Raw genomic sequence first — 26,883 nt, forward strand, 5'->3', positions numbered from 1 at the left:
GCGCGGCCGCGGCTGGCGGGCCCGGGCGGCGGCGGGGCGGTGCCGCGGGCGCGCAGGCGCCGCTCCCGCCCGGCGCCATCGCGGCTCTGCGGCCACCCCGGGCCGGCCATGGCCACCGACTCGTGGGCCCTGGCCGTGGACGAGCAGGAGGCGGCGGCCGAGTCGGTGAGTGCGCGCCGGGGCCCGCGGCGGCTCGGGATGGCCCGGCCCGGCCCGGCTCGGTCCAGCGGCGCGGGGTCCCCCGGGCCGCGCGGCCCCCGCCGCCTCCTCACAGAAAACAGCGATCGCACAAACCTTTTTTCGCCCCATTTTCTGCCGTGGGGGCAGGGAGGGCCCGGGGTATCCGATTGTCCCTGGGCTTGGGCTCTTCCTTTATAAGCAAAACCCCCAATCTTTAAAAAATTATTTATTTATTTATTTATTTATTTGCCATTATTTTTTAAGTTTCTTCGCCTTCATCCATTTTTTGCGTATTCAAAGGGCAAAGACGTCCCTGCGGTCCCCCTCACCCTCCATCCAGACACTGCACTGCTTCAGGCACTCACCCAGCCTCAGCTCTGTCTTCCAGCATCCAGAAAAATCCCTCTTTCTCATATATTTTAAATGAAAAGATGTAACTTTGTACCTCGGAAAATAGGGCTTTTTATTTTTCCTGTGCTTGGGCACAGAACACTCACTGAGGATGTGGGGAAGACCCTTGGGGCTGCTCTCCCTGCACATCTCAGGTGCTGAAACAAACTCATCCTGGGGCAGCTTGTGCAGGCCAGGACAGTGCATGGATTGTGTTTCCATCCTGGAATGCTGATTTTCTCCCATTTTCCATCAGCAGAGCTATCAGATATAGGAGGCTACAGGATAGAAAACAACCCCTTCCATGTGTTGTCATTGCAGCTTAAAAAACTTGTATTTCTGTTAAAACTCCTGGTTAGAAATAGTTGTGTTAGAACTCCTGAAATCAAGTTCCTCTTGTATCTTCCTCCTTTCCAGTTGAGCAGGGTTTGTGCAATGCTTGATAAATCCAAAGCTCAGGTTTTCCTGGCTGGCATTAGACTATAGGGAGCTGTATTTGAATTTCTCTGATTTTGTGTTTTTCCTCATTTCTAGTTGAGCACTTTACACCTGAAGGATGAAAAAACCAAACCAGATGCCAATGGTGAGTTCCAGCTGCTCAGATGGGCTTGGAAAGGGGGGAATGTTTCCCTGTGGGGGTTCAGAGCTCTGCTGCCAAAGGAAATTCCTGATAAATCATGAGATTCCAGAAGAGCTGAGGTTAATCAGCAGCACAGACTGGTGATTTTGGTGTCTCGGGGGGCTGTGTGAGCAAAATCTGTTGGTGTGGTGGCTAAACTGCACGTGGAGCTGGTGCCTGGGTCTCCTGTGCACAGCAGTGGAGCGGGGCAGTTCTCCTCAGGAAAAGGAGCTGTTGGTAGCTTTTCCCAGGATGTTCCAAAGCCCTGGGGCTGTGGGCTGCCCCTGGGGCTGAGCTCACCTGTGCCCCACAACCTGTTCCCATTCAGGTGCTGTTGTCAAGGCAGATGACAATGTGGAGAAGACGGAGGATGAGGAGAAGGGTGAGTGCCTTCCTGAAGAAAAGATTTGGCAAGGAAATTCATTTAATTATAATTGTATTGATTTAATATATACTTAAAGTAAGTCTGCCTTATGTCTCAGGACTGCTGATCTTGTATCCTGCCCCAAGGACTTAATTGTAAGACATGTCCTTCCTCCATAACACTTTTAAAGGCATTGTGTCCTGTAATAACTTGGGAGACTCCTGGATTAGAGTGGAGAGAAATAAGGGGATAGCAGTATCCTCAAGGCAGGACTGGATACAGGAGCAGTTGGATAACCTGGAGCTGGGATTGCTGTAGCAACCAACAAGTTGCGTTTATGCAGTGGCTGCTCAGAGGTGGGTAAAGGCTCACGTTCTTTCAGAAGGTGGTTTTAGGAAACAGTAACAAAACCCCAAAGTGCAGCAGTTTTACCTTGTTTGGATCTCTCTTATTCTTAACCCTTGTGTTTCAGCTCTGAAATCTTTTAAAGTACCGTTTATCCTCAAACCTTCCTTAAAAATAAAACCCTGGGAGGTGTCTGCCCACATGTCAGAGTGAGGGTTGAGGAGGCCTTACCCTGTGCCAGGTAGATGCTAAGCCAAAAGAATCTCAATAAGCAGAGATCTGGATGTGTTAAAGTCCCCCTTAGAACAGTGCTCATTTGATTTGTCTTCCTGGGTATTAAATGGGGGAATCTTTGGGATCTCTCAATGTCTCATCCAGGAGGTTTGGGCTCTTCAAGCCATTACACTCTAATGAAGAATTTCAGTATTTGGAGGGATTTTGTCCCTTTTAAGTGGCTCAGGAGTTCAGTGGGAGCAAGACCTGGAACAGGCTGTGACTGATGGATTCATGTTTTCCCCCTCCTTTCCCAGAGGACAGAGCTGCCCAGTCCTTACTGAACAAGCTGATCCGCAGTAACCTGGTTGACACCACAAATCAGGTGGAGGTGCTGCAGAGGGACCCCACATCACCCCTCTACTCTGTCAAGTCCTTCGAGGAGCTGCGCCTGTAAGTGCCTGCTGGGATAGCCAGAGCCTTCTCTGCATGGAGCTGTCAAATCCTGGGATCACATATATTAAATAGGCTCCCTTATAACTGGATTTTTCAGTTTGTCATGGGGAGCCTTATTCTTAAACTCAGGGGGAGAAAGCAGTTCTGCTAAAACTGCCAGAGCAGATGTGAGTTTGAAGCCCATCAGGTAGCTGGAACCTCTCCTCATGTCCTGAAAAATTCCCTGGTGGCAGAGGAGCTACACAAACCCGTGTACTTTTAAGTGGTATCAGGTTACTGCCAACCTGTCATTAATAAGTGAGTGTATCATTTGTATTATTTAAATGCAAGGAGAGTTGGTTTATCTGGGTGCCTGGAGGGGGTTTCCCTCTGAAACAACAGCAGTGAACAGCACAAAGGGAACAGCTTATCTTTTCCAGCCTTACTGGATTTATGTGCTGGAAACACCAGTATTTTCTGACTTTCTTCCCTTTGAAAACCTCTACCAGTGCAGCTTTCAAGGGATGATAACTGTGTTTAAGGCATGGTAGATGGATATATGTATTAATATGCTGAAGAGTGTGTCCTGTTGGGATTGTTGTGCTTGTGTTGATCTCGGGTTTGTTGCTCTACAAGCTCTGCAGGAAAATGGGAGCTAAAGAGCCTTCTCCTCATGAAATGCCAGGATGTTTTGCTTTGTTCGTGTTTGTGGTTGAATGTCTACAAAAAGAAGCTGAGGTCCTGCAGTGCCTGTTAGACTAATTCATTCCTGTGTTTCAAAAGGCAAACAATCCCAGGGAGTTAATGACAGGGACAGCCAGCCTAATTGAGTCTTCATTTTGTTATGACTCGGGGTATCCTTGGCAACTGGTGCAGAGTTGGGCTTTGTCTGTCCTTGCTTGGAGCAGCACAAGGTTACGTTTTCAAAGGGCTTTTGTTCTAGGCATCGTTGGAAAATAATACAGGATTTTTGCAAAATTATGTTGTGCTGAATGGGAAGTTACCGCAGTGAGAAATGTGGGCAGGAGACCTGTAACCTGCTTTGAAAGGAGAGCCCTTCTGAGAGCACTCACAGCATCCAGGGAGCACTTGGGGGTCATCAGCTGAGAATTTCCAGCACCATAACCTGGATTTAGGTTGTTCTGGGGTCTCCTTGTCCACACAAGTGTCTGCTGAGAGTAGAAAGCTCCCTGGAGAGAAAGCAGCAGATCAGAGTTTGCTGGCCAGCAGTGCCACCACACAGTTCTGGGTGTGAGGGCTGGCTTGCTGCCATGGATCACAAGGTGTAGTGACAGCAAACAGAGCTAATTATCATTTACCTGAGCCAGCGTTGCTCAGCTGTGGTACACAGTCTACACGACTTGCTGAAGCCTTGCAAGGATCTCATGATCCCTTCATCCTGTTCCTCACACTTTGTCCCACGTTTGAATCATCGAGGAGTGATAATTTTGGCACCAAGATCAGGCATGGCTGGGGAAATGGGACTGGCCTGAAGGACAGGATTAACACTTTCTGCTCTGTGATTCCTGGATTGTCTGAAAAGCTGCTTTGGAACAAGCAGTGCTGGCCTTAGACACAGGCTTTGCCCTCAAGCTGGAACAGGCAGGCTGACTTACTAAATCCAGAGATTTTTGCAAAGCTTCCTGTCTCGACTTCCTGCTGTCACTTATGGGTCCAGATGCTGACCACAGTTGTTTCACAGGTGGGATTGTAGCAGGGACAGCTCTAGGATGTCTTCTCGAGGGTTTTTCTCACCTTTTTGTACACAAATGAAAACTAAATTGACTTAAATAGGTGATGATATAAAAATTTCTCTTTTCAGGAAACCACAGCTCCTTCAAGGAGTCTATGCCATGGGCTTCAACAGACCATCTAAGATCCAGGAGAATGCCCTGCCCATGATGCTTGCTGAACCGTATGTACATCTTCTTCTTACTCTGTACCAGAATAGAAGGATTTGAAAGGTTCGGTGTGCTGCTCCTAAATTTTGGATGGGAGGAGGGTGATGGAGAAACTCTCAGGGTATGGAGAAAGGGTTCCCATGTCACAGTGTTTCTGTGGTTATTAATTATGTGACAGCGGCTCTGGATTTGTCCTTTTCTTAGGGCTGGTACTGAGCATGCAGTGCTGTGGGGTTTGGGAGGTTGTTACCATTTTCCTCATTAGTTTGGGAAGAAATAATACAAAATGGCTCAGAAATCCTGGGTGGGAAGGAGTAGCTGGGGTGCTGATTTTTCTCTCCACAACCCTGAGCTGGAATGTGTACTGAGGTACTGAGATGCCGGGGAAGACGTGTGAAATGGGAAATTACTGAGAGATAACCACAGCTCTCTTTCCACATCTCTAATTGAGAAACACTGAAGGAGAGTGTTGGGCAGGAAGTAATTCCTGCCCCATGGAGCGTAACTGCTCAGGTTGGCCATGGACCAGAGCAGGGGTAGATGTGACAGGATTCAGGTGCCACCGCGGTGCTTCACGCTCTGAGCTGTGCCTGCTGTGCCCCCAGCCCGCAGAACCTCATCGCGCAGTCGCAGTCCGGTACTGGCAAGACAGCTGCCTTCGTCCTGGCCATGCTCAGCAGGGTTGAGCCTGGGAACAAGTACCCACAGGTAAAGTCTGTGGGATGTGGCTGTTCCAGGGCGTGTTTCACCCTGGCCATGCAGTGCCATCTAGTGAAGAGCCTGAGCTGCTGGGAGGCCTTCAGATGTAAATTCACGGCTTGATGGAGCATGGTGTTATTTCTTTAAACTGCTTAAAGGGGATGGAGGTTTGGGGATTTATCAAAATGCCTTCACTGTAAAAGATGTGGATTTTGCTCAAAGCTTGTTCTTGTCAGTCCTTCCCATGCATGACACAGGATGCCATTGCTCTGTGAGTGTGTGAAGGGTGAGATAATACAGATGTTATAATTCACACTATCACAATCAGAAGTAACTATTTGTTAATTACAATACATTATAAGCATTTCTTAGCTTATCAGCTTTTATCACATCATACTTCAAATACCTCAAAACTAATCATCTAAAATTACCCCTCATAAGTCTTACTACAATATATCTTTCATAGTTCTATTTCTACAAAATATCTAGTCTTATTTATAAAGTAATTTTTTAAAACTTGTTTCTCGTTCCATTTATCTCTCAACAATGTTTATCCTATTTTATAATATTTTTAAGTCAACATTTATTTTCTCAGAGTTTACATATACATGTATACTATGTGAACCTTCTATCAAACTTGGAGAATTTTTTACAAATCCATTTCCTACATGTGAGGAGTTAAATCTTTCTGGGAGGAATTAAATCAGAGAAATCGGGCTGAAGGGGGTTGGGTAAGTGGGTTTGGGGTGGAAGAGAAGGTAACTGACAACACAGCAGACAATGCCTGGAGAGGGACTTCTAAAATCAAATTTCCTCATGGGATGGTTGAGAAACTGTTCAGCCACTTGCATGTTCGTCTTGAAGAAAACTTCAGCAAAGGTTTTAAAAAGCATGTGTGATAATGTTTGCCCTGGATGTTGATCACCTCACTCGTGATCCTTCTGTTCCTCCAGTGTTTGTGCCTTTCCCCAACATACGAGCTGGCACTTCAAACAGGAAAAGTGATTGAACAGATGGGAAACTTTTACCCAGAGCTGAAACTTGCGTATGCTGTCCGAGGCAACAAACGTGAGTAAGGGGAAACACCACAAAGAGGAGTGAGGCCATGATGCACCAGAGCAGTCAGGTGGTGAAATGGCTTGGTCAGACAGGGCCAAAACATTTCCCTGTGTGCACAGCCACCCTAGAGCAGCCCTTCCTTCTGTCTCGGCAGTGGAGAGAGGGCAGAAGATCTCGGAGCAGATCGTAATCGGCACACCCGGCACCGTGCTGGACTGGTGTTCCAAACTGAAATTCATCGACCCCAAGAAGATCAAGGTGTTCGTGTTGGATGAGGCGGATGTGATGATTGCCACCCAGGGCCACCAGGACCAGAGCATCCGCATTCAGAGGTACGGAGGGACACAGGGACAGCGGGGCTGTGAAGCAGCAAGAAGCAACAAGACGGAAATTATAGATTAGCTCTAGTCCAGGGGGTTCATAGAGGCACAATGTCAGGGGATGACAAGCAGTTTCATTTCACAGAATCACTGGATTGGAAGAGACTTACAAGACCATCGAGTCCAACCCAGCCCAAACACCTCAACTAAACCCAGTGCCACATCCAGGTTTTGCTTAAACACATCCAGGGATGGTGACTGCACCACCTCCCCAGGCAGGCCATTCCAGTACTTTTATCACTCTTTCCCTAAAAAACTTTTTCCTAATATCCAACCTATATTTCCCTTGGTGCAGCTTGAGACTGTGTCCTGTGGTTCTGTTAGTGCTGCCTGGTGAAAGAGACCAACCTCACCTGAGCACAGCCACCTTTCAGGGAGCTGTAGAGAGTGATAAGGTCACCCCTGAGTCTCCTTTTCTCCAGGTTGAACACCCCCAGCTCCCTCAGTCATTCCTCACAGGGTTTGTGTTCCCAGCCCCTCACCAGCCTTGTTGCCCTCCTTTGGATGCACTCAAGTGTCTCGATGTCCTTCCCAAACTGGGAGCCCAGAACTGGACACAGTGCTCAAGGTGCAGCTTCACCAAGGGTGAGGGGCTGCACAGGGGTGCACCCCTGTGCCAAATACAGGGGAGGAATGACCTTCCTGCTCCTGCTGACCACACTGTTCCTGACACAGGCCAGGATGCCATTGGCCTTATTGGCCCCCCCAAAAAAAAAAAAAATTCCAGTCCCTGGAGCAGGGTTTATTCATTTTTAAGAAGGCAAGTCTGGATGCCTGTGGTCCATGAGGGAGTGATCATGGGTGGGTAAGATTTGTTTTAGTCTTTCCAGCCATGGAAATAACTGGTTCCAGGGTTATGGTTTTCCTTTGCCTGTAGCATGAATTCCATCAGGATATCAGGAGATGACAGTGTTGTGTGGGAACCCTCCCTATTTCTCTCTCTTTCAGAATGCTCCCCAGAGACTGCCAGATGCTTCTGTTTTCAGCCACTTTTGAGGATTCTGTTTGGAAGTTTGCTCAAAAAGTTGTTCCTGACCCAAACATTATCAAACTGAAGCGTGAGGAGGAGACCCTGGACACCATCAAGCAGTACTATGTGCTGTGCAATAACAGAGATGAGAAGTTCCGGGCTCTCTGTAACATCTACGGGGCCATCACCATCGCCCAGGCCATGATCTTCTGCCATGTGAGTGCTTCCAGTCCTAGTGACCCCCTCAGAGTCTGCAAGTGCTAAAACTAAGCCAGACACAGTTTCCAGAAAGGAACTGAGAACAAAATTGCCCTTTTTGGCTTCCCTGGTTCCATCTTTGAGTGAAATCCCAAAAGCCACATTAGTGCTGGCTGGTTTGATTCTCTAGGTTTGTCCATCCAGGAGACAACATTGGACTTTTTTATTCCTGAATGGTCACTGTTATCCCTGAAGTCCGCTGAAGCAAAGATCAGAGTAATGCACATTCTTCTAAAACTGAACTGGGGTTGGAAAATGGGTGAAAATAGGGCATAATGAGGGATTGGGAAGTGTTTTGGTTCTCTAGCTGATACAGAGCTGTTCCTGGGACTTAATTTCCCTCAGGTAATTGAGGATACACCTCTGGGATCTCACTATGAATCATACTGAGACTTGGTTTTCTTTTTCTGGAAGCTGCCATAATCATTTTTAGGGGAAAAAATCAGTGCTGACAGAACCGAACAGCCAGGCAAAGTGACCTCAGACAAAATGAAAGTGTTTGGAATCTGCTGCAGCAGTTTGCTTTTAGGCTGTCTCAAGACATAATTGGAGCTCAAAAAACTGTTTAATTCAAGGCTGTGCAGAGCCTCTGTGGGATTCCACAACTGCATTCAGGTCTGACCCTGTCATTTTCCAAGCTGAGTAGTTGTGGTTTTGTGACAAGTTTAATGAGTTTTGAGTGTACACATGTAGTGTCAGTCTCCAGCAGAGTGAAATCCATGGAGCAGAGCACAAAGAAAATGTATCTTATTAATCAGGGGCTCCTGAGGTGGCTGAGGTGTGTTGTCCTCATGATACAGTTTGTAAGGGAGACAAAAACTGAGCAGCCACGGAGCTTCCAGTGGGCCCCCAGAGAGGTTCGTTGTCACTTTCCACATTAGACCCCCTCCCAAATGTGGGGCTGGCTGTGTGTTGCAGACTCGGAAGACGGCGGGGTGGCTGGCGGCGGAGCTGTCCCGGGAGGGCCACCAGGTGGCCTTGCTCAGCGGGGAGATGATGGTGGAGCAGAGAGCGGCCGTCATCGAGCGCTTCCGGGAGGGCAAGGAGAAGGTGCTGGTGACCACAAACGTCTGTGCCAGAGGTAGGATACAGAGGAATGGGGCCAGGTGATGCTCTAGGATTTGAGCTTTTGTATTTTCCATGGATTTGTGATCCTGCAGCTCTTTAGTGCAGAACTCTGAACTCCACACGCAGTGGCAGCTGCTGTTCTCCCGCTTTGGGCAGACACAGCAATTCCTCTCCAGGCCTGGCAATCAAGGACACCTCACTGCCTCAGGCCCCAGGAGATCAAACAAAAGGGAGATGAGGGGAGCAAACTTGGGGTAAATGACTTCATTAGCTGAAGCTGTAATTGGAAGGTTAACCTCCAATATGCAAATGAACCAAATTTATAAAAGTGAAAAGTGAAAACCCGTGACCTGTGGTCCATTTTTGAGTGTGGCCCCTGGAGGGCTTTGTCTGCCCAAAATGTACCTGAAGGCCCTTCAGTAAATACACCCACTTTTTATTCCCTTTATTTTGTCTGGCCTCTGTTTTTAGGTAGCCTGAAAAGGCATCCCAGGGAGGGCTGGAAGCAGCATTTCCTAAGATAACACATCCCCTGGCCAGCTCACAGGAAGAATTTGCAGGTGTTCCAGTTGGGAGACGTTGGTGTCCTTACACTGTGTGCCTGTGGGCAAACACAGGATTGCTTGTTGGCTTCCTGCTGCTTGAGATGAAGAGTCTGTCCTCTGAGAGTCTGGCACCAAGCCTGCCTTGGGCTGCTGACATTCAGGGTTTGCAGTGAACGTGTGCCCAAGTATGGAAAACTGAAAAACAGTGAAATCCAGTTCACTATCCCAGTAGGAATTTGTGGTGTAATTTGACATCCTAGAACAGTTAAGACAGGATTGTACTTGGGAAAAAAACAAGTGGTCTTCAGAGCTTTGCAGGGAAGGAGAGAGTTTCTGAAATACTTAAGTGCTGGTAGAATTACCAAAATATTTAAGTCTTTGGCTGCCTCAGTGGGACTCTCTGTCCTAACAGCTCAATAGTTTTTATTTCCACCCCACGAGGATAGTGTGGAAAAGCTCCATTTCAGAGTGTGAGGAGCTGTTCCTGCTCTAAAAAGATGTAAGTGAAGTTGTGTAACCCGATGCTCTCTTTTTGTCAGGGATCGATGTGGAGCAGGTCTCTGTTGTGATCAATTTTGACCTGCCTGTGGATAAGGATGGCAATCCAGACAACGAGACCTACCTGCACCGCATCGGCCGCACCGGCCGCTTCGGCAAGCGAGGGCTGGCCATTAACATGGTGGACAGCAAGCACAGCATGAACATTCTCAACAGAATCCAGGAACATTTCAGTACGTATCCTCAGGCTTTCTCCTTTCTCTAACCTGTTGAATCACTGCAGAATTTGGCTTGTTGGCTGCTGAGCAGGTCTAAGGGTGTTTGTTGAGCTTAAACGGGCGGCAGAGGAGCGCAGCAGGAGCGTTTGGTGTAGCATCGCTTGGGATTGTGACCTGCTGCCTCTGACAGGAGCAGAATAAATCAGGCTGTGTTTGCTGTCTGCCTGGATAGTCCTTGAAGTGGATGTTCAGGTAACACTGGAGCACCCAGATGGGCCTTTGGTAAAAAGAAACAGTTTTCATTTGTATTTTTAAAACCTGACTGAACATTCCCTGATAAACCAGAACTCAGGTCCAGCCAAGGAGAGCAGCATTCCCTTCTCTGCTCAGTGTTAAGAAATCTGACCTATTTCTCTTCTTTCCCAGACAAAAAGATAAACAAATTGGATACTGACGACTTGGATGAAATTGAGAAGATAAATAACTGAAATAGCTGCTGGAACTGGTGTGTGCCCTGCTGTGGAAGCTCTCCCACTACAATTGGATCAGCGTTTGGATTGGCACAGCCTCTCGGCTCGTCCTGAAAAGGACTCTTCAAGATATGAGTACACAAAAATTACCTCATGTTCAAAATTGCAGTTGGACTTCAAATTGTGCAACTATGGGGAGGAAGAGGAAATGTTTACAGAAGCTTTTAACATTTCTTAGTTTAGCCTTAAAATGGGATGATCTTTGGAATTCTGAGAAATACACTTGCCAAAAGAGAGGCAATAGGGAATACCTAAAATTTTAAAAGGAAAACAAACATTATTTTCTTTAATTGGAATAATGTGCAGCATTAACCTGATCAGTTTAAATTCAACAGCTGAGTATATAGTGGACATAAGGAAAGGAAAAAATAAAAATAGAAAAAAGAAAGAAAACCTAAAAACCCCAAACAAGGCAGCTTGTTTTTGGCTAAATACTTAACTTGTACAAACTAGGATGTCATTCTCTTTGGAGCTCCCCTGAGCTCTTTAAGACTCATTTCTGGCTTTCTGCCCTGCTTTTCCTTACATAAGTTGTCCTGAGGATGTCTCCAGTAGCTCCTACTTGCAAGCACAGGTGCCGTGTCGCTTTGCTGGGCAGTATTTTCTTTTCCTTGTCCTGGATTTGTTGGGATGGCCGCTCTCTGTGATGTGGGTGGTGGTGACACTACAGAAGTTCATCCCAAGTGTTTCACCTGACTATGGTGTGGGTGGGTGGGGTGGGAGGGGCAGTATGAAGGGAACTGTACTAATGGATTGCCTGATTAAATTCACCTCTGTCAGTGAAATTCACCATTGGTTAAATGCACCGCGCTGTGAAGCTCAGCATGGGTAATATACAGAGCTGTTGGGCTTCACCCATCAGATACAGGATTAAAAGAACAAACAAATCATGATAGCCTGCATTGACCAAACAAATGTACCTTTAGAACACCAAATTTACCTGTTGCAGTACGTTTCAGTTACCAGAGTTTTGAGTCAAATTGCTCAGCCAAATTGCAGGTGGGAAGTGCTCCATAGTGCAAAATACTGTTGTTGGTCCCTGCCCCGGGGTGTTCCATGGAGAAGGAAGGATTCACAGCTCCTGGAGAAGGAAGGATGATGCCTCCTGTGTGTTGGGACCACTCTTGTGCACACAGCTGGACACTGTGGGCTGCTCCCCCAGCCCAGTCTCCAGGAGAAGGAGGCTCCTGAACCAGAACTTAGGGTGCACAGCTCTTTGTTGGGGGGAAATGGGACATGCATGAGCAGCCATGGGCCTGCTACTCAGCGTGGGAATCATGTCAAAACAAATGTATAAATTGTAAATTTAAACTGAATTGTTTTCTTTGCAATTTTGGCCATCATATTCTGTTCAAAGACAGGAATATGGATCCTTTTACCAAGTAAAAAAAGGCTCATTTAAAATGTACCTAAAATTTTAGGAAATTGTGCACCCTTTTATCAATTTGTATAAAGGCTTTAGTGAAGAAAAAAAACCAGCTTAAAATTAAACTTTTTGTATTCTGGGGTGTATCTATTTTTATTCTGTTGGAATCCTATTTAAAGTGGCAGGTGAGTGAGTGCTTGCGTGTGGAGTGGAAGACTTGATTTAATCACCTACTTTCCTAGTACAGTTGAATGACCTGGTGACAGCAGAGTATTGGGTTGAATTGTCATGGAAGCTGCTGCTGGTCCTGTGTGCTGTTTCTAATGTACTTTTAATTGGAATTAAAGAACACATAGTGAACAATTCCTTTGCTGACTTCTTGCTTGAATACTTTGTTGGTGTTTAAAAGCCTCAGTAAGGACATTCTCATCCAAAAGTCCTGATAAGTTTTATATTTGTGCAGAATGAATTTTAGTGCTGAAATTCTTAAAAGGTTCCCACAAAGAAGCTTGTTAAATGATTCCATACAATAAATGAGGTCAAATGAGTATTGTTCTTCCCCCTGTGCTTCTTGTGCTGTACTTAAAATTGCTGCTAAAATCTCCCCAGAACAGTTCTGAAGGGAAGAGAAGAACTGAGGGAGAAAAGAGGTGTTTTCCCTGCCCTGTGCTTGTCTAGATCAAGACTTGATGTTTTTTTGCCCATCTTTGGAGATGCTGTAGCCTGGGTGAGGTGATTAGAACCAAACTCATCAGGAGGATGAACTTAATCAGGAGGAACATCCTGCAGCATGAGAAATCCACCACGAGCCAAGTGACTCTGAATTGTCTGATTGTTCTGTTCTTGCTCAGAGCCCCTGTGCTCTCACAGCTGCCTGGTGGTCCCCAGCTCTGGTCACAGCTTGTCACTGATGAATTGTGCTTCTTCCTTGGCTGCAGGCTTGTACTGAGCACAGGATGCAGACACAAACTTCAGGAAGGTGGTATGGAGGACAGCTGACCATCCAAAGGCTGGTTTGGGCAGCCCCTGAGGTATTTGCCATCAAATTGATGGTTTCTTAAGAGCAGGTGTGATGGACAAACCTCAGCTCATGGAAATCATTTAAAGTTGAAATTTCAGCCTAAAAGGTTTTATTTAACACAGGATTAAAATACTCTGAAATATAGGAGTAACACAGTACCCACAACAAGCAGAAAGAGGAATTAACCACCTAACTCTGAAGGAAACTGGAAAATGGTCCCTTTTCCTGAAACCAAGTGAAATACTTTGTGGTTCTGTTGAAGGCATCCAGATGTTTCGATATCCAGGACTGCTGCTGAGTGATTCCCATCACAGCAGCAGGGACCACTGTTCCATCAGATACTGGTTTTACAAAGCTGCTGAACACTTGATTTAGCATCAGGTATCACACTCACAGCCAGCACCAGCAATCAGCTTTCTGCTCCTGTTGTGTTTGTGCTCCTGTGCCTAGTTGGTTTGGCACTTACACTGAGCTTCAAAATAAATTTGGTTTGCCTCAAAACATTTAAACTCACTCATCTGTGTGGCATTGTTAAAGGAGATTAAAAATTACTGCCTTTGAAATTCCATTAAAAACTAGAAGATATTTCTCTTTTTTTAGCACAAGCACATTGTGTTTGCCTAAACCTGCCAAGTCACCCGACCAGCCTTTTAATGATGGTTTAGTAAAAGATGGCTTACTCCTTGAGCCAATTCCCAGTCAAATCCCATTAATATCTTATTTAAAAATTCCCAAAGCAGCACTTGCTCCTTGGACTAACTTCAGTGTAAAGGCATTAAATGGAATTATCTGTAAAAAAATCCCTTCTTAACTATCCACCTTTTCTTACCTATGGATCACATGAGCCAAATAACAGAAGGAAAACTAAGGAGAAAATCCTGTTGCTCCCCAAGACAGCCAAAATAATAATTATTTGTTATTAAAAAGATTATTTAGTCACAGTTAAGAGCTGGACTGAGGTTACCTAGAAAGACCTGAGCCCTCACAGCTATTTTATGATCAGTCTTGCAATTTAATACTTCACAATAACTCATTCATGTGTTATTATTGTTATTTCCAGATGGGTTTGGGGTTTGATCTCCCTTTCAGTCTCTTGAGAAGACATTTAGCATAATGATAATCTACTGAAGGTGGTCCTGTAGCTCAACCAGTTCTGTTTCTACCTTCCCAAATGGTGCTTCTGCATTCAGAGAAGTGGTACCTTCCCAAAACATAGAAAAGGACAAGGGGAGAGGTCTTGAATACCTGAGTTTTCAAAGAACATCAGGAACTTCAGCAAACCAGAAAGGCTGAAGGTTGGTGGTGCTGAAGCAGAAATTTGTGATGGCACAGGTGACACAGGCTGTTCTGTATGAATCGAGTTTATACATCTGAAATACTATTTCAAGTACTGCTACATATCCATAACTCTGCTTCCTGGGGATTTTGTGGGAGATAGAAGGTTAAGAAGGAGGTGCAGGAAGCATCAGACTCTCAGTTTTTGGAAGAAGCACTGCACCCCACTGAGCAGAAGAACCCACGGCGTCTCTGTGTGCCTAAAGATCTGCTGCATCGTGCTGCTCGTCCTGTCGGATGCACAGCACGGACCTGGGGAGGATCCCGCACTCCTGAAGGGACTTGGAAAGGTCACAGAAGCTCCTCCGGGGCACCTCCATGGTTTCAATGCTGCAGTGTTGGTAGTTGGCCAACAGTTTCTGTCCTGCCACAGCAAGGACGGTCTGGAGGCTGTCAGAGGGCTTGAAGTGGTGCTCAAACCTCTGCCCGGAGGGAGATCGGACAGCGAGCAGCACGTGCGGCTCCTCCGAGCTTGCAGGGGACACCCAGGGGCTCCCCTGCCTGCCCCCCTGCTCGGGGGCACAGTACACCTGTGAGCTGTCTTCGGTGGGAATGCCGCTTCCTGACAGTGTGCTGGCAGATCCCTGTCCTCCAGAAAAAGGCTTGCTGGCTTTTGGAGCATCCTCCTGCCCCCCGCTCACTTCCAGCCGGTTGGTCTGCTCAGCCAACGCCTCCACGGCGCTGCTCCCTGCGCCCTTCCCGCCGATGGAGGGGAGCACCCGGTACCTGTTCAGGGAGGAGGAGCAGCTCTTCAAAGGCACTTGCTGCAGGAGCTTTGGGATTTTGCCAGGAGACACCTGGGCAGGTGGGAATGCTGCTTTTGTGAGCGGTGCTCTCCGGCTCTTCACTAATTCCCGAGGAGAGGCTGCCGGCGGGGAACACGGCACCTGGCACAGGCAGGCTTCTGTGCCCTGACGGTGGCTCAGGCTTGGCCTCTGTCCCTTGGCAGATTTGGGTCTGGAGACGTGCATGGTGATGGTGCTGGCCCACAGCAGAGGGGCCGTGCCCAGAGGGAAGTGGAGCTGAGCTGGTGCTGAGTCCTGGAAAGCAGCTGTGGCCATCGCACCTGCGGGATGGAGCAGAGGGAAAGTTACAGGAGCTGGCCAGGAGGCTTCACCCTCCCTGAGGCTCCCATGCTGTGCTGCCTGTCAGGTAATAACAGAGTAAATCTGGGGTATCACTGCATGGGCACCACTGGGCATCACTGGGCACCACTGGGCATCACTGGGTATCACTGGGCATCACTGGGCATCACTGCTACCCTGCAGTGCAGTAAGGGCTGAGTCCCAGGGGGTGGGAGATGTGCTCTTTGTAGGGACTGGCTTTGGTAGGAATTGTGTAAAGTTGACCCAGGGCTTTGGGGAGTCATACCCTTTGCCACTGAATGTAAGGTTTTGATGGAAAGAACAATTTCTTTCTTCTGAAGCTGGAAACTCAACACAAATAGGAGATGAGTGAAGCTCAGAGCACAACTCTGGTCTTCTCACTGTTCCTGCGGTGGCAGATTCAGTTCCCATTGTGGATTTTGGGATAAGACTGACTTCACTTCATATTTTAAAGGTATCTCAAAATCACTGAGATTGAAAAACCCTGATTCAATACACAGAAACCTGTTCTGACTCTCCAGTGACCAAAAGCTTGGTCCAAAAGTGTCCAAAATTCTCTGCTTACCAGAGAATGATTAACTTGAGGGAATGGCTGGAGCTGTGTCAGGGCAGGGTTATGTTGGATATCAGGGAAACGTTCTTCCCCCAGAGGGTGCTGGGCACTGCCCAGGCTCCCCAGGGAATGGGCACAGCCTTGAGGCTGCCAGAGCTCCAGGAGCATTTAGACAAGGCTCTCAGGGATGCCCAGGATGGGATTGTTGGGGTGTCTGTGCAGGGCCAGGAGCTGGACTGGATATTCCTTGTGGGTCCCCTCCAGCTCAGGATATTCCATGATTCTGTGATACAACCTCCCCTGAGGAGGAAGCCCCGTTCTGCTGCGTGTTTCCCAAAGGAAGCTGTGCCTGGAGCTCACAGCCACTGGGTCACAACCTCACAACATTTTGGACAAGTGCCACAGGGAACCTCCTCCTCTGTTGCTGTGGGTTTTGTGGCAGCATTTACCAAGGGGGGTGGGAAAAGGTCACCTTGGATTGCTTGGGATTCTCCAGAAATGACACAGTCACATTCAGCTGCTGTTTGTCCCCCAGCAGTGCAGAGCTCAATGCAAACCTCAGGAGCTCAGCAAAGCCAAGGGCAAATCCTTACACCTGGCTTGGGGCCATCCCAGCACAGCTGGGTGGAGGAGGGATGAAGAGAAACTCTGGGAGAAGAACAACCTGCAGAGCTGTCTCCAGCTCAGGGGTGCCCAGCACAGGGAGGAGCTGGAGCTGCTGGAGAGTCCAGAGGAGGCACCAGCATGAGCAGAGGGATGGAGCAGCTCTGCTGGGAGGAAAGGCTGAGAGAACTGGCATTGTTCAGCCTGGAGAGAGGAGGCTCCAGGGTGGCCTTCCAGTGCCTGAAGGGAACGGACAGGAAAGATGGAGAGAGACTGTGGGCAAGGGCCTGGAGAGACAGGACAGGGAGAATGGCTTCCCAAGGACAGAGGGCAGGGTTACATGGACCTTGGGATGAAATCCTTCCCTGTGAGGGTGGGCAGGCCCTGGCACAGGTGCCCCTGGATCCCTGGAAGTGTCCCAGGCCAGGTTGGACAGGGCTGGGAGCAGCCTGGGACAGTGGAAGGTGTCCCTGCCTATGGCAGGGGTGGAACAAGATGTTCTTTAAGTTCCCTTCCAACCCAAACCCTTCTGGGATTCTATTCCAAACCAAACAGAGAGAGCAGCCCCTGTGGCACTTTGCCAGTGATGTGTTTGTTATTTAACACTTCACTTCTCCTCCAGCTCAGCACGGCCAAGGCAGAGTCCCAGCACACCCTGCCCAGCCCCAGCTGACAGACCTGTCCCTCTGAGCCCCCAGCCGAAGGGGACAGGGACACTGGCCCGGGTGACTCATCCCAGCCTCCCAGGAGCCTGGGGAGGGACAGGGGCTGTACCTGCCCCTCACTGCCGCTAACAAATACACTCCAAGGCAACAACGCCCTGAGGCAGAACTCCCAAGGCCCGGGAGCACTCACAAACACCCCCAGCCATGCTGCCACTTCCAAGAACAAACCCCGGACCAACCAACCTGGCAGCAGCCCCGGTGGGGCCCTCGGCGAGCGCCTGCACTGGCCCAGCACGGCGCACGGCAGAGGGGACAGGCTGAAAACACTGTGGGATGGGGAAGCACAGCTAGCCAGGGCTGTGCCCCCACACGGGTGCCCCCAGGGCCCGGGAGCCGGGCACTGCACACCCCTGGTCCCTGCAGGGATCCCGGCTGCGCCAGGCTGGCAGGGACAGTGCCAGCTCAGCCCGTGCCACCTCCGTGCTCCAGCAGGGCCGGCCCAGAGCGCAGGGCACAGGACGGTCTGGGATATCTTTGGGGGGACACTCCGCAGCCTCCCTGGGCAAGGTATTGCAGGTGTTAGTCCATCCTCATGTTCAGGGGGAACTTCCTGGGCACCACTGCCTGCCCGCTGCCCTTGTCCTGTGAGGGATGGCGCAGCCCCAGGCAGAGCCCGCGGTGCCACGGCCCGGCCGGGCCCACAGCTGGGTGACCCATCCCATTCCCATCCCTGTCCTGCCCCGCCGGCAGAGCCCGGCCCGCTAGCGCGGCTGCACGGCCCCAGAGGCGGACCCCGCTCCCTGCCCCTGTCCCTGTGCCGGTGCCGGTCCCTGTGTCGGTGTCGGTCCCTGTGCCGGTGCCGGTGCCGGTGCCGGTGCCGTTCCTGGTCCCGGTCCCTGCGCCGGTGCCGGTGCCGGTGCCGGTGCCGGTCCCAGTGCCGGTGCCGTTCCCGGTCCCGGTCCCGGTCCCGGTGCCGTTCCCGGTCCCGGTCCCGGTCCCGGTGCCGGTGCCGGTGCCGGTGCCGGTCCCGGTGCCGGTGCCGGTGCCGCGGCGGCCCCGCCGTCCCTCACCTGCCCCGCGCCCGCCGCACGGCGCCGTTGCCGTGGCGACCGCGGCACTTCCGGGCGCGCCGCAGCCCCGCCCACAGCCCCGTGCGGCCCCGCCCACAGCCCCGGTGCGGCCCCGCCCCAGCGCCCCCCCGCGAGCCGGGCACAGCAGCGCCCGTGGGAACGGGAACGGGAATGGGAATGGGGAATGGGGAATGGGGAATGGGGAACGGGAACGAGAACGGGAACGGGAATGGGAACGGGAACGGGGAAAGGGGAATGGGGAATGGGGAATGGGGAATGGGAACGGGAACGGGGAAAGGGGAATGGGGAATGGGAACGGGAATGGGGAAAGGGGAATGGGGAATGGGAACGGGAACGGGAATGGGAACGGGAACGGGGAATGGGGAATGGGGAATGGGGAATGGGGAATGGGGAATGGGGAATGGGGAACGGGAACGAGAACGGGAACGGGAATGGGAACGGGAACGGGGAAAGGGGAATGGGGAATGGGGAATGGGGAATGGGAACGGGAACGGGGAAAGGGGAATGGGGAATGGGAACGGGAATGGGGAACGGGGAAAGGGGAATGGGAATGGGAACGGGGATGGGGAAAGGGGAATGGGGAATGGGAATGGGAATGGGGAAAGGGGAATGGGGAATGGGAATGGGAACGGGAATGGGGAAAGGGGAATGGGGAATGGGAACGGGAATGGGGAAAGGGGAATGGGGAATGGGGAATGGGGAATGGGAACGGGAATGGGAACGGGAATGGGGAAAGGGGAATGGGGAATGGGAACAGGAATGGGGAAAGGGGAAAGGGGAATGGGGAATGGGGAATGGGAACGGGAATGGGAACGGGAATGGGGAAAGGGGAATGGGGAATGGGAACGGGAATGGGGAACGGGGAAAGGGGAATGGGAATGGGAACGGGGATGGGGAAAGGGGAATGGGGAATGGGAATGGGAATGGGGAAAGGGGAATGGGGAATGGGAATGGGAACGGGAATGGGGAAAGGGGAATGGGGAATGGGAACGGGAATGGGGAAAGGGGAATGGGGAATGGGAACAGGAATGGGGAAAGGGGAAAGGGGAATGGGGAATGGGGAATGGGAACGGGAATGGGAACGGGAATGGGGAAAGGGGAATGGGGAATGGGAATGGGAACGGGGATAGAAATGGAAATGGGGATGGGAACAAGGAACGGGAATGGGAATGGGGAGTGGGAATGGGAACAAGGAACGGGAATGGGAATGGGGAAAGGGAATGGGAACGGGAATGGGGAGTGGGAATGGGAATGGGAATGGGGAGTGGGAATGGGAATGGGAATGGGGAGTGGGAATGGGAATGGGAATGGGGAGTGGGAATGGGAATGGGAACGGGAACGGGAATGGGGATGGGGAAAGGGAATGGGAACGGGAATGGGAATGGGGAAAGGGAATGGGAACAAGGAACGGGAATGGGAATGGGGAAAGGGAATGGGAACGGGAATGGGAATGGGGAATGGGAATGGGAATGGGAATGGGAATGGGGATAGAAATGGAAATGGGGATGGGAACAAGGAACGGGAATGGGAATGGGGAAAGGGAATGGGAATGAGGAATGGGAATGGGGAATGGGGATGGGGAGGGGAACAGGAACAGAGAATAGGGATGGGAACAGGAACAGGGAATGGGAACGGGAATGGGAACAGGGATGGGAACGGGAACAGGGAATGGGAACAGGGATGGGAATGGGGAATGGGAACAGGGAACAGGGAATGGAATGGGAATGTGAAATGGGAACGGGGGATGGGAAGGGGAAAGGGGAATGGGGAATTGGGATGAGAATGGGGAATGGGGATGGGAACGGGAACGGGAATGGGAATGGGGGATGGGAAGGGGAAAGGGGAATGGGGAATTGGGATGAGAATGGGGAATGGGGATGGGAACGGGAACGGGAATGGGAATGGGGAATGGGAATGAGGAATGGGAATGGGGAGTGGGAATGGGAATGAGAACAGGAACTGGGGATGGGAACGGAGAATGGGCATAGGAATGGGAACGGGGACGGGAATGCGAAACTGAACAGGGATGGATGGGAGTGGAGATGGGAACAGGCAGGAGGGGGCAGTCAGGATGTCCTGGGATGGATTCAGGGGAACTGGGGAGGGACAGTTGGGATGTTCTGAGATGGATCCAAGGATGGGGGGATGGACAGTTGGGGTGTCCTGGATGTCCTGGGATGGATCCAAGGACGGGGGGATGGACAGTTGGGGTGTCCTGGATGTCCTGGGATGGATCCAAGGACAGACCCAGGGATGGGGCAGCTGGGGGGTTCCAGGGTGGAGCCAGGGCTGGGCATAGCTGGGATATCCCGGTGTGGATACAGGGATGGGGACAACCAGGCTGTCCCGGGTGGATGGAGCCAGGGCTGGGAGCGGCTGTGATGTCCCAGGGGGTCCCGGGGGATGTCCCCAGGCTCAGGGACAGCTTCAGGCCTGGCACGGCACGGGAGCAGCCCCGGGACTTTGGGAAGGTCCTGGAGGACACAAAGGGGAGCAGGGGGTGGCTCGGGGCCTCTCACAAACTGCCCAGAGGTGACCCTGGTACCGGGGTGTCCCAGCCCCCCTGCAGGAATTCCCATTCCTCCAGCTCACCCAAAGCAAAACCACAACGGTGTCCCCGTGCTGGCACACCCAGATCTTTGGGTTTAGCCCCAACAGTTTAACACAAGGCACTGCAGCTCATCCTGAGCAAAGGCAGCAGGATGGGAGCACAAGACTGGGTTTAACTTCCCTGGGACATTGTTCAGTGACCACTGAATCAAATCAGACAAATAAACCCCAAACTCATGAATTCTGAGGAAAACACCTTTTCAAAGTTACTCTTTACACACAAGATCACAAAGGGACCTAAAACAACTCTTTTGGGGCAGTCTCTTTGTGCTGGGAAAGCTGCAGCTGGGAGGGAGGGGGAGTCCTCCTGCTCCCCCCTGGCTACCAATAATCCCTGAGTCAGTTTTCCTTCTGGGAAACATCCCAGTTTTCCTTCTGAGAACACCCCACATAACACCCACCTTTTCCATCTCCCCCCATGAATTCCTTTCTAATCCCACTCCTACTTCAGCAGCTGCTGCTCCCACTAACAGATGCCCATCGAAGGCAACAACAAACAAGCCATAAACTTCCACCATAAACTTGGGGTCTCCACCCTGCAGGGTGGGAGGATCAAGGCGAACCTGTGCACTAAAAAGAAATAAAATAAGTAGGGAAATAGTTTCCTATCAGCTCACCCCAGCCCAGGATATTTAGCAGTGCTGCAGATCAAAGCACACGGCGTATTTACACTTCAATAAGGCCCTGAGCAAACACATGGCTGGGTGATACCCGACGCCCCTTGCTCCATAGGAAAGCTGAAAAGTTCCACATTTCCAATGGGATAACAACTTCCACAGGTAGTTTTTAAGCCCTCAAGTTTGTGGGCTGTTAAAGACAGGGTTTAGCTTCATGTGGGCACTCCCCTGAATGGGTCCTCCACAGACAGGGAGGGCTTGAAATGAGGGGATTTGGTTAAAACCACATATGGATCCCAAATCCACATGATCCCAGCTCTCTGCTCTCCATTTATGTCTCTGGACAATGCTTTCCACAGAGATTTATCCAAACTCTACAGCAAAACCCCAGATTTTTCCCCCAAATCCAAGGGCCTGCAATGCCAAAGCAGGAGCAGCACAGAAAACAATTATCACAGTGGGGAAAACCTACTGCAGTTTTGGAAGTATTTTGTGGAGGAGAGGGGAAAAAGGATTGATTAATTTATTATTAGGGATGCCCTGGCTTTAAAAATCAGATGGGAAAGCAGGGGTTGGGGTATTTTGGAGTGGTTTCTTGTGCAGATGGCGAGTGGGGAGGCAGGTGAGATGTCACTCCCCATCCTTAACAGGCTTGGATGGGGTTTTATTCCATTTGCAGCAGGAAATAAAGGTTTAGAGGGAAGGAAAACCCTGGGACAGGCAGCTCTGCCACCCCGGAGGGCAGCTGAGAGGTGACATCCCTTCCAGCATCAGCTTTGGTAGCTCCCAGGAATTGCAACAAAGGTTTCTTTTTTTGACTCCAGCCCAGTCTGGAGGTCATGTCTTTACAATTCCCAACTCCAAATTCCCTTCCCCAGGAGCGTGGTTAATCCCTGAGGGTGGGGCCCTGCATATCACCCGATAGCTGCATTTGTGTCTGTGTTTGCTCTTGGCCCCACGGTTTCAAGGAAAACAGCAGCTTTTGTTCCTTATCTTCTCTGGTTTTCTGTCTCCCCCGTGTCTCTGTCTTATGTTGGGCTGTGGTAATTCAATAAACTGTATTCCCAAACCATTCAAGTCGGGTTTTCATGGCTTTTCCAGCCTTTGCTGCTGGTGGTATGATTTCACAGATCCCTTGCCACAAAAACCCAAGGGCAGGACAGGAAAACTGCAGACCCAGGAACTGCAGTCCTGGTGTTTGCTGCTCTCCCTTGCAATTTGGCACAGCTGGATTTGGATGCAGCCATGGATTTGTGGGGACAGTTGCAAGGAAGGAGCCAAGAGAAACCATCTTTGAGGATTCAGGGGGTGAGTTGGCAAAACTGAGGAAATACTGAGCCCAAAGTGCTGCCTCTACACCTGGAACAAGGATTCAATGGCCTCTGAGGTGCCGTCCTGAGTGTAAATCACTTTTGCTCCCCTTCTCCAGCCACCAAATCCCGTGGATTTTAAAACCATGGCCATGGCCAAGGCCTGGACTGGCCTCATGCAGGGATGGAGATGGCCTCGTGCCCGTTATGAGCAGGATGATGGAGGAAGTGTTGGTGCTCACTGCTGTGGGTAAACTCATGTTTTTTGGGGAAGAGAAGGATGGGAATCAGCTCCCTGCTCCAGGCAAGTCTGGCTTAGGACAACTGACACCATCAGCACAGATAGAGGAGGGGGTGGGCCTCACAGGGATATAAACCCACCCCGCTGAGCCGGCAGCGCTGGAGCTGCAGGTCCAGGCAGGGTAAGAAGAGGGGATTTCACTGCCCTGGGGCTCATCAGGCAGCTCGGGCCGTGGGGGGAAGGCTGCAGCTCCTGAGCTGCTCCAGCAGCCCCAGGCAGGACAAGCCACTGCATCCCTGCCAAGCCCCAGCGTCCCCAAACTGGGATACAGAGCAGCCAGGATTCACTTGGGGATGCCCCACAGTGCTGTGCACCCACAGTGACAGCAATGTCACCTGGGGCACTGCCAGGTGCACCCAGCTGCTCTGGGCACTGGAGAAGCTCCTGTCCTGCCTTGGATCATCACCTGTCCTTGTGTTCCCTCTCCAGGGCAGCCCCAGGATGAGGAATCTCCTCCTTGCCGTGCTCCTGGCTTGTGGTAAGTGCCCTGCTGTCCCTGGCCAGGCAGAATCACCTACAAACCCTGAGTCTGTGCACAATTCAGGTTTTTGTTTAAATCTGGCATTTTCTCTCCAGTGCTTCGTGTAGAAGTGCTGCAGTCCTGGAGGGTTGGTGAAGGGGAGCTTTTGGGATGCTGGTGTCTGTATTTCGTTTGGGAGGCCCTGGAGCCTGTTGTCCCCTTTCCTGCCTGTGCCAAGCCCACGGCTGATCCTGGTGATGGGGGATTGCAGCTTGCAGCACGGCAGAGCCAGTCCAGAGGGCAAAATATCTTGTGCCAGACCAAATCCAGAGGCTGTAGAAGCCAGACTGAAAAAGCCATCCTCCCTGAGAGGAGGCTGTGGCTATGACGGTCCCAGTCCTAGAAGTGTCCAAGGCCAGGCTGGACAGGGCTTGGAGGAAGCTGGGATAGTGGAAGGAGGTGGAACAGATGGGCAGGAGGTGGAACAAAGCCAGATGGGCTTTGAGGTTCCTTCCAGCCCAAACCATTCCATAATTCTGGAGGAGAGGATAAAGCTTCTGAGGATTGCGATCCGGCAGCGCGGTTCGGGCAGTGCCCGAGCAGTGTGAAGGCCGAGCCCGTGCAGGGCACAGGGAACCCCCTGCCCTGCCCTGCCAGCCCCTCGTGTCCCGCAGGGCTGCTCCCGGCTGGTGCAGGGCACAAGGAACCCCCTGCCCTGCCCTGCCCGGCCCCTCGTGTCCCGCAGGGCTGCTCCCGGCCGGCAGCAGCGTGCTGGAGCTGGAGCGGATGATCCGGGCAGCCACGGGCCGGAGCGCCCTGCTGTCCTACAGCTGGTACGGCTGCTTCTGCGGCATCGGCGGCTCCGGCACGCCCGTGGATGCCACCGACCGGTGAGTGCCAGGCCCAGCTCCCCGAGCGGCCCTCGCTGGCTGCCTCCCAGCACTGGGGGGTCTGCACCTTCCCCAGCCAGGCCCCGCTGCTGCCTTGCCACCTCCTTTTGCTGGTCACCTTCAATCCAAGGCTGGGCCTTCCCCTGGCCCCCAGGCGTGCCCAGGGAGGCTCTGGGGGCCGCGCTGTGACCCCGTGTCCCCGCAGGTGCTGCCAAGCTCACGACTGCTGCTACAGGAGGCTGAGGGAGGGCAGGTGCAGCCCCCTGATCACCCCGTACAGCTTCTCTGCCAGCGACGGGCACATCACCTGCAGTGAGTACTGACCAGGCAGTGGGCAGCAGCACCACCCCCAGCCCCATGCCCATCCTAATCCCTAGCCCCATTCCATCCCCATCCCAGCCCCATGCCCATCCCAATCCCCAGCCCCATTCCAATCCCCATCCTCATCCCCATCCCAGCCCCATTCCAAACCCCAACTACATCCCATCCCAATTCCCAGCCCCATTCCCATCCCAGCCCCATTCCACCCCCATCCCAATCCCCAGCTCCATCCCAGCCTCATTCCATCCCAATCCCCAGCCCCAGCTCCATCCCAATCCCCATGCCATCCCCATCCCCATTCCATCCCCATCCCAATCCCCAGCCCCATCCCCATCCCAATCCCCATCCCCATCCCCATCCCAATCCCAATCCCAATCCCAATCCCAATCCCAATCCCAATCCCCATCCCAATCCAAATCCCCATCCCAATCCCCAGCCCCACAGCAGAGCACACTCAAGAGCCTCCCCCAGCTGAATCCAGCCCCGTTCCCACCCGCCTGCGATGACTAAATGGGCACTGAGGGTGTGGGCAGGTGGGACACGCTGCTCCCTCCCCGTCCCCGGGGGGAGAGGCACCGCAGGGCTCCATGTTTGCCCCCGCAGGCACCGAGCAGAGCTGGTGCCAGAGAGAGACCTGCCTGTGTGACACCGCGGTGGCCTCGTGCTTCGCCAGCTCCCTGCACTCCTACAACAATTCCTACCGCTTCTACTTCAAGCTCAAATGCCAAGGCAGCAAGCTCCAGTGCTGAGGAGTGAATCTGCACACTGAGTTCCAGGTTTTGGCTGCTTTTCCCCAGCAAGAAAAGCTTGGGCTGGGGGCTCAGTAAAGGCAAAGCCCCAGGCTCCCTGCGAGGTGCAGCTCGGGGTGAGAAGGGCACACACACCATGGATGGAGACCCACCAGTTCCTGGAAAGACACACCAGCTTCCCCTTTTTTGTCCCTTCCTCCTCTCTTGATCTCATTTCCCAGCAGAGATAACAGATACAATAAAAGGGATGCAAACTGGTTCTCCATGGTGTTTTTCTGTAAGGGCTGCTGAGATTGAGGCACCACAGTGGTGGCTGCTGAGTTTGGGGAGCACTTCTGCATCCCTCACCTCAGCCACACCAGGTGCTGACACCCCAAAACTTCCATGGTCCCAACAGGGCTGTAATTCCCACATCTATCCCAATGTGGAGCTAGAAGTTTGGGGAACAGGTTGTCCAGAGAAGCTGTGGCTGCCCCTGGATCCCTGGAAGTGTCCAGAGCCAGGCTGGACAGAGCTTGGAACAGTCTGGGACAGTGGGAGCTGTCCCTGCCCATGGCAGGGGAGGGGGCACTTTATGGGCTTTAAGGTCACTTCCAGCCCAAACCAGTCTGGGATTTTATGAATTTCCAATTCCTGGCTCAGAGGGCACATCCAAACAGCTTTGTGAGGAACGCTAACAGAACAGTCCCAGGAATACAGTAAGAGGCTTCCCAGGGATTTTGAAGTTGTGTATCATTCTTCTGTTCCTCTTGCCCAGAGTCAGGACAGCCTGAACCACAGCTCAGCACAAGGAGGAGCTCACGGGAGTATCCCCAGGATCTTCTGGGATGTTTGGCTTGTGGCACATGAGGATTTTACTAGGAATGACACAACTGGTCTTTTATATCTATTTCCTGCTAGAAACAATTCCATATAAAGCATTTCATAGAAACACATTTTGTTATGCAAACACAATAAAAGCAAGAAAACAGCATGAGTACATAAATAAATTGTAAATTATTAATGAGGTAGTAATTCACCAGAGGAGCATTAATGGGCTGTGAGCAATTCAGATAAGCACAAGGCACATGCCAGCCTGGGAGCATCACCCATGACACCAGAGGCAAAGCAGAGCTGGAATCAGGGCTTGGCTGAAAAGTTTGTCAGTGGAGGACAAGAAAAAAAAAAAAAAAAACAAAACATTTTTCCATCACAAAAGATAAAAGACAGACAA

At 51.4% G+C, this 26,883-nt stretch overlaps 3 protein-coding genes across 4 annotated transcripts; 2 read left to right on the plus strand and 1 right to left on the minus strand.

Annotated features, from left to right (window-relative positions):
- Positions 1-22: 22 nt before the first annotated feature.
- Positions 23-12,401, plus strand: LOC135285238 (ATP-dependent RNA helicase DDX19B). Its single transcript, XM_064397324.1, has 12 exons — positions 23-165; positions 1,105-1,153; positions 1,518-1,571; positions 2,429-2,564; positions 4,369-4,461; positions 5,053-5,155; positions 6,100-6,214; positions 6,360-6,537; positions 7,534-7,771; positions 8,732-8,894; positions 9,966-10,157; positions 10,569-12,401. Exons 1-12 carry the CDS (start codon positions 109-111, stop codon positions 10,628-10,630), a joined length of 1,440 nt encoding a protein of 479 aa, XP_064253394.1. The 5' UTR covers positions 23-108; the 3' UTR covers positions 10,631-12,401.
- UBXN10 (UBX domain protein 10) lies at positions 11,108-18,440 on the minus strand. 2 transcript variants are annotated; one of them, XM_064397354.1, is made up of 2 exons: positions 18,392-18,440; positions 11,108-15,460 (listed from the first exon to the last, which is right to left on the minus strand). In XM_064397354.1, the coding sequence occupies exon 2, from the start codon at positions 15,453-15,455 to the stop codon at positions 14,595-14,597; it is 861 nt and encodes a 286-aa protein (XP_064253424.1). In that variant the 5' UTR covers positions 15,456-15,460; positions 18,392-18,440; the 3' UTR covers positions 11,108-14,594. The 2 variants fall into 2 exon arrangements, with proteins under 2 accessions (XP_064253424.1, XP_064253423.1); XM_064397353.1 differs by lacking the exon at positions 18,392-18,440 and adding an exon at positions 17,565-17,702.
- A 5,240-nt stretch (positions 18,441-23,680) lies between these two features.
- On the plus strand, positions 23,681-25,927 carry LOC135285264 (phospholipase A2, membrane associated-like). Its single transcript, XM_064397386.1, has 4 exons — positions 23,681-23,728; positions 24,456-24,600; positions 24,806-24,912; positions 25,525-25,927. The coding sequence occupies exons 1-4, from the start codon at positions 23,692-23,694 to the stop codon at positions 25,668-25,670; spliced, it is 435 nt and encodes a 144-aa protein (XP_064253456.1). The 5' UTR covers positions 23,681-23,691; the 3' UTR covers positions 25,671-25,927.
- Positions 25,928-26,883: the final 956 nt, after the last annotated feature.

This window comes from Passer domesticus, chromosome 22 (assembly GCF_036417665.1).
Source record: "Passer domesticus isolate bPasDom1 chromosome 22, bPasDom1.hap1, whole genome shotgun sequence".
NCBI classification, from domain to species: Eukaryota; Metazoa; Chordata; class Aves; order Passeriformes; family Passeridae; genus Passer; species Passer domesticus.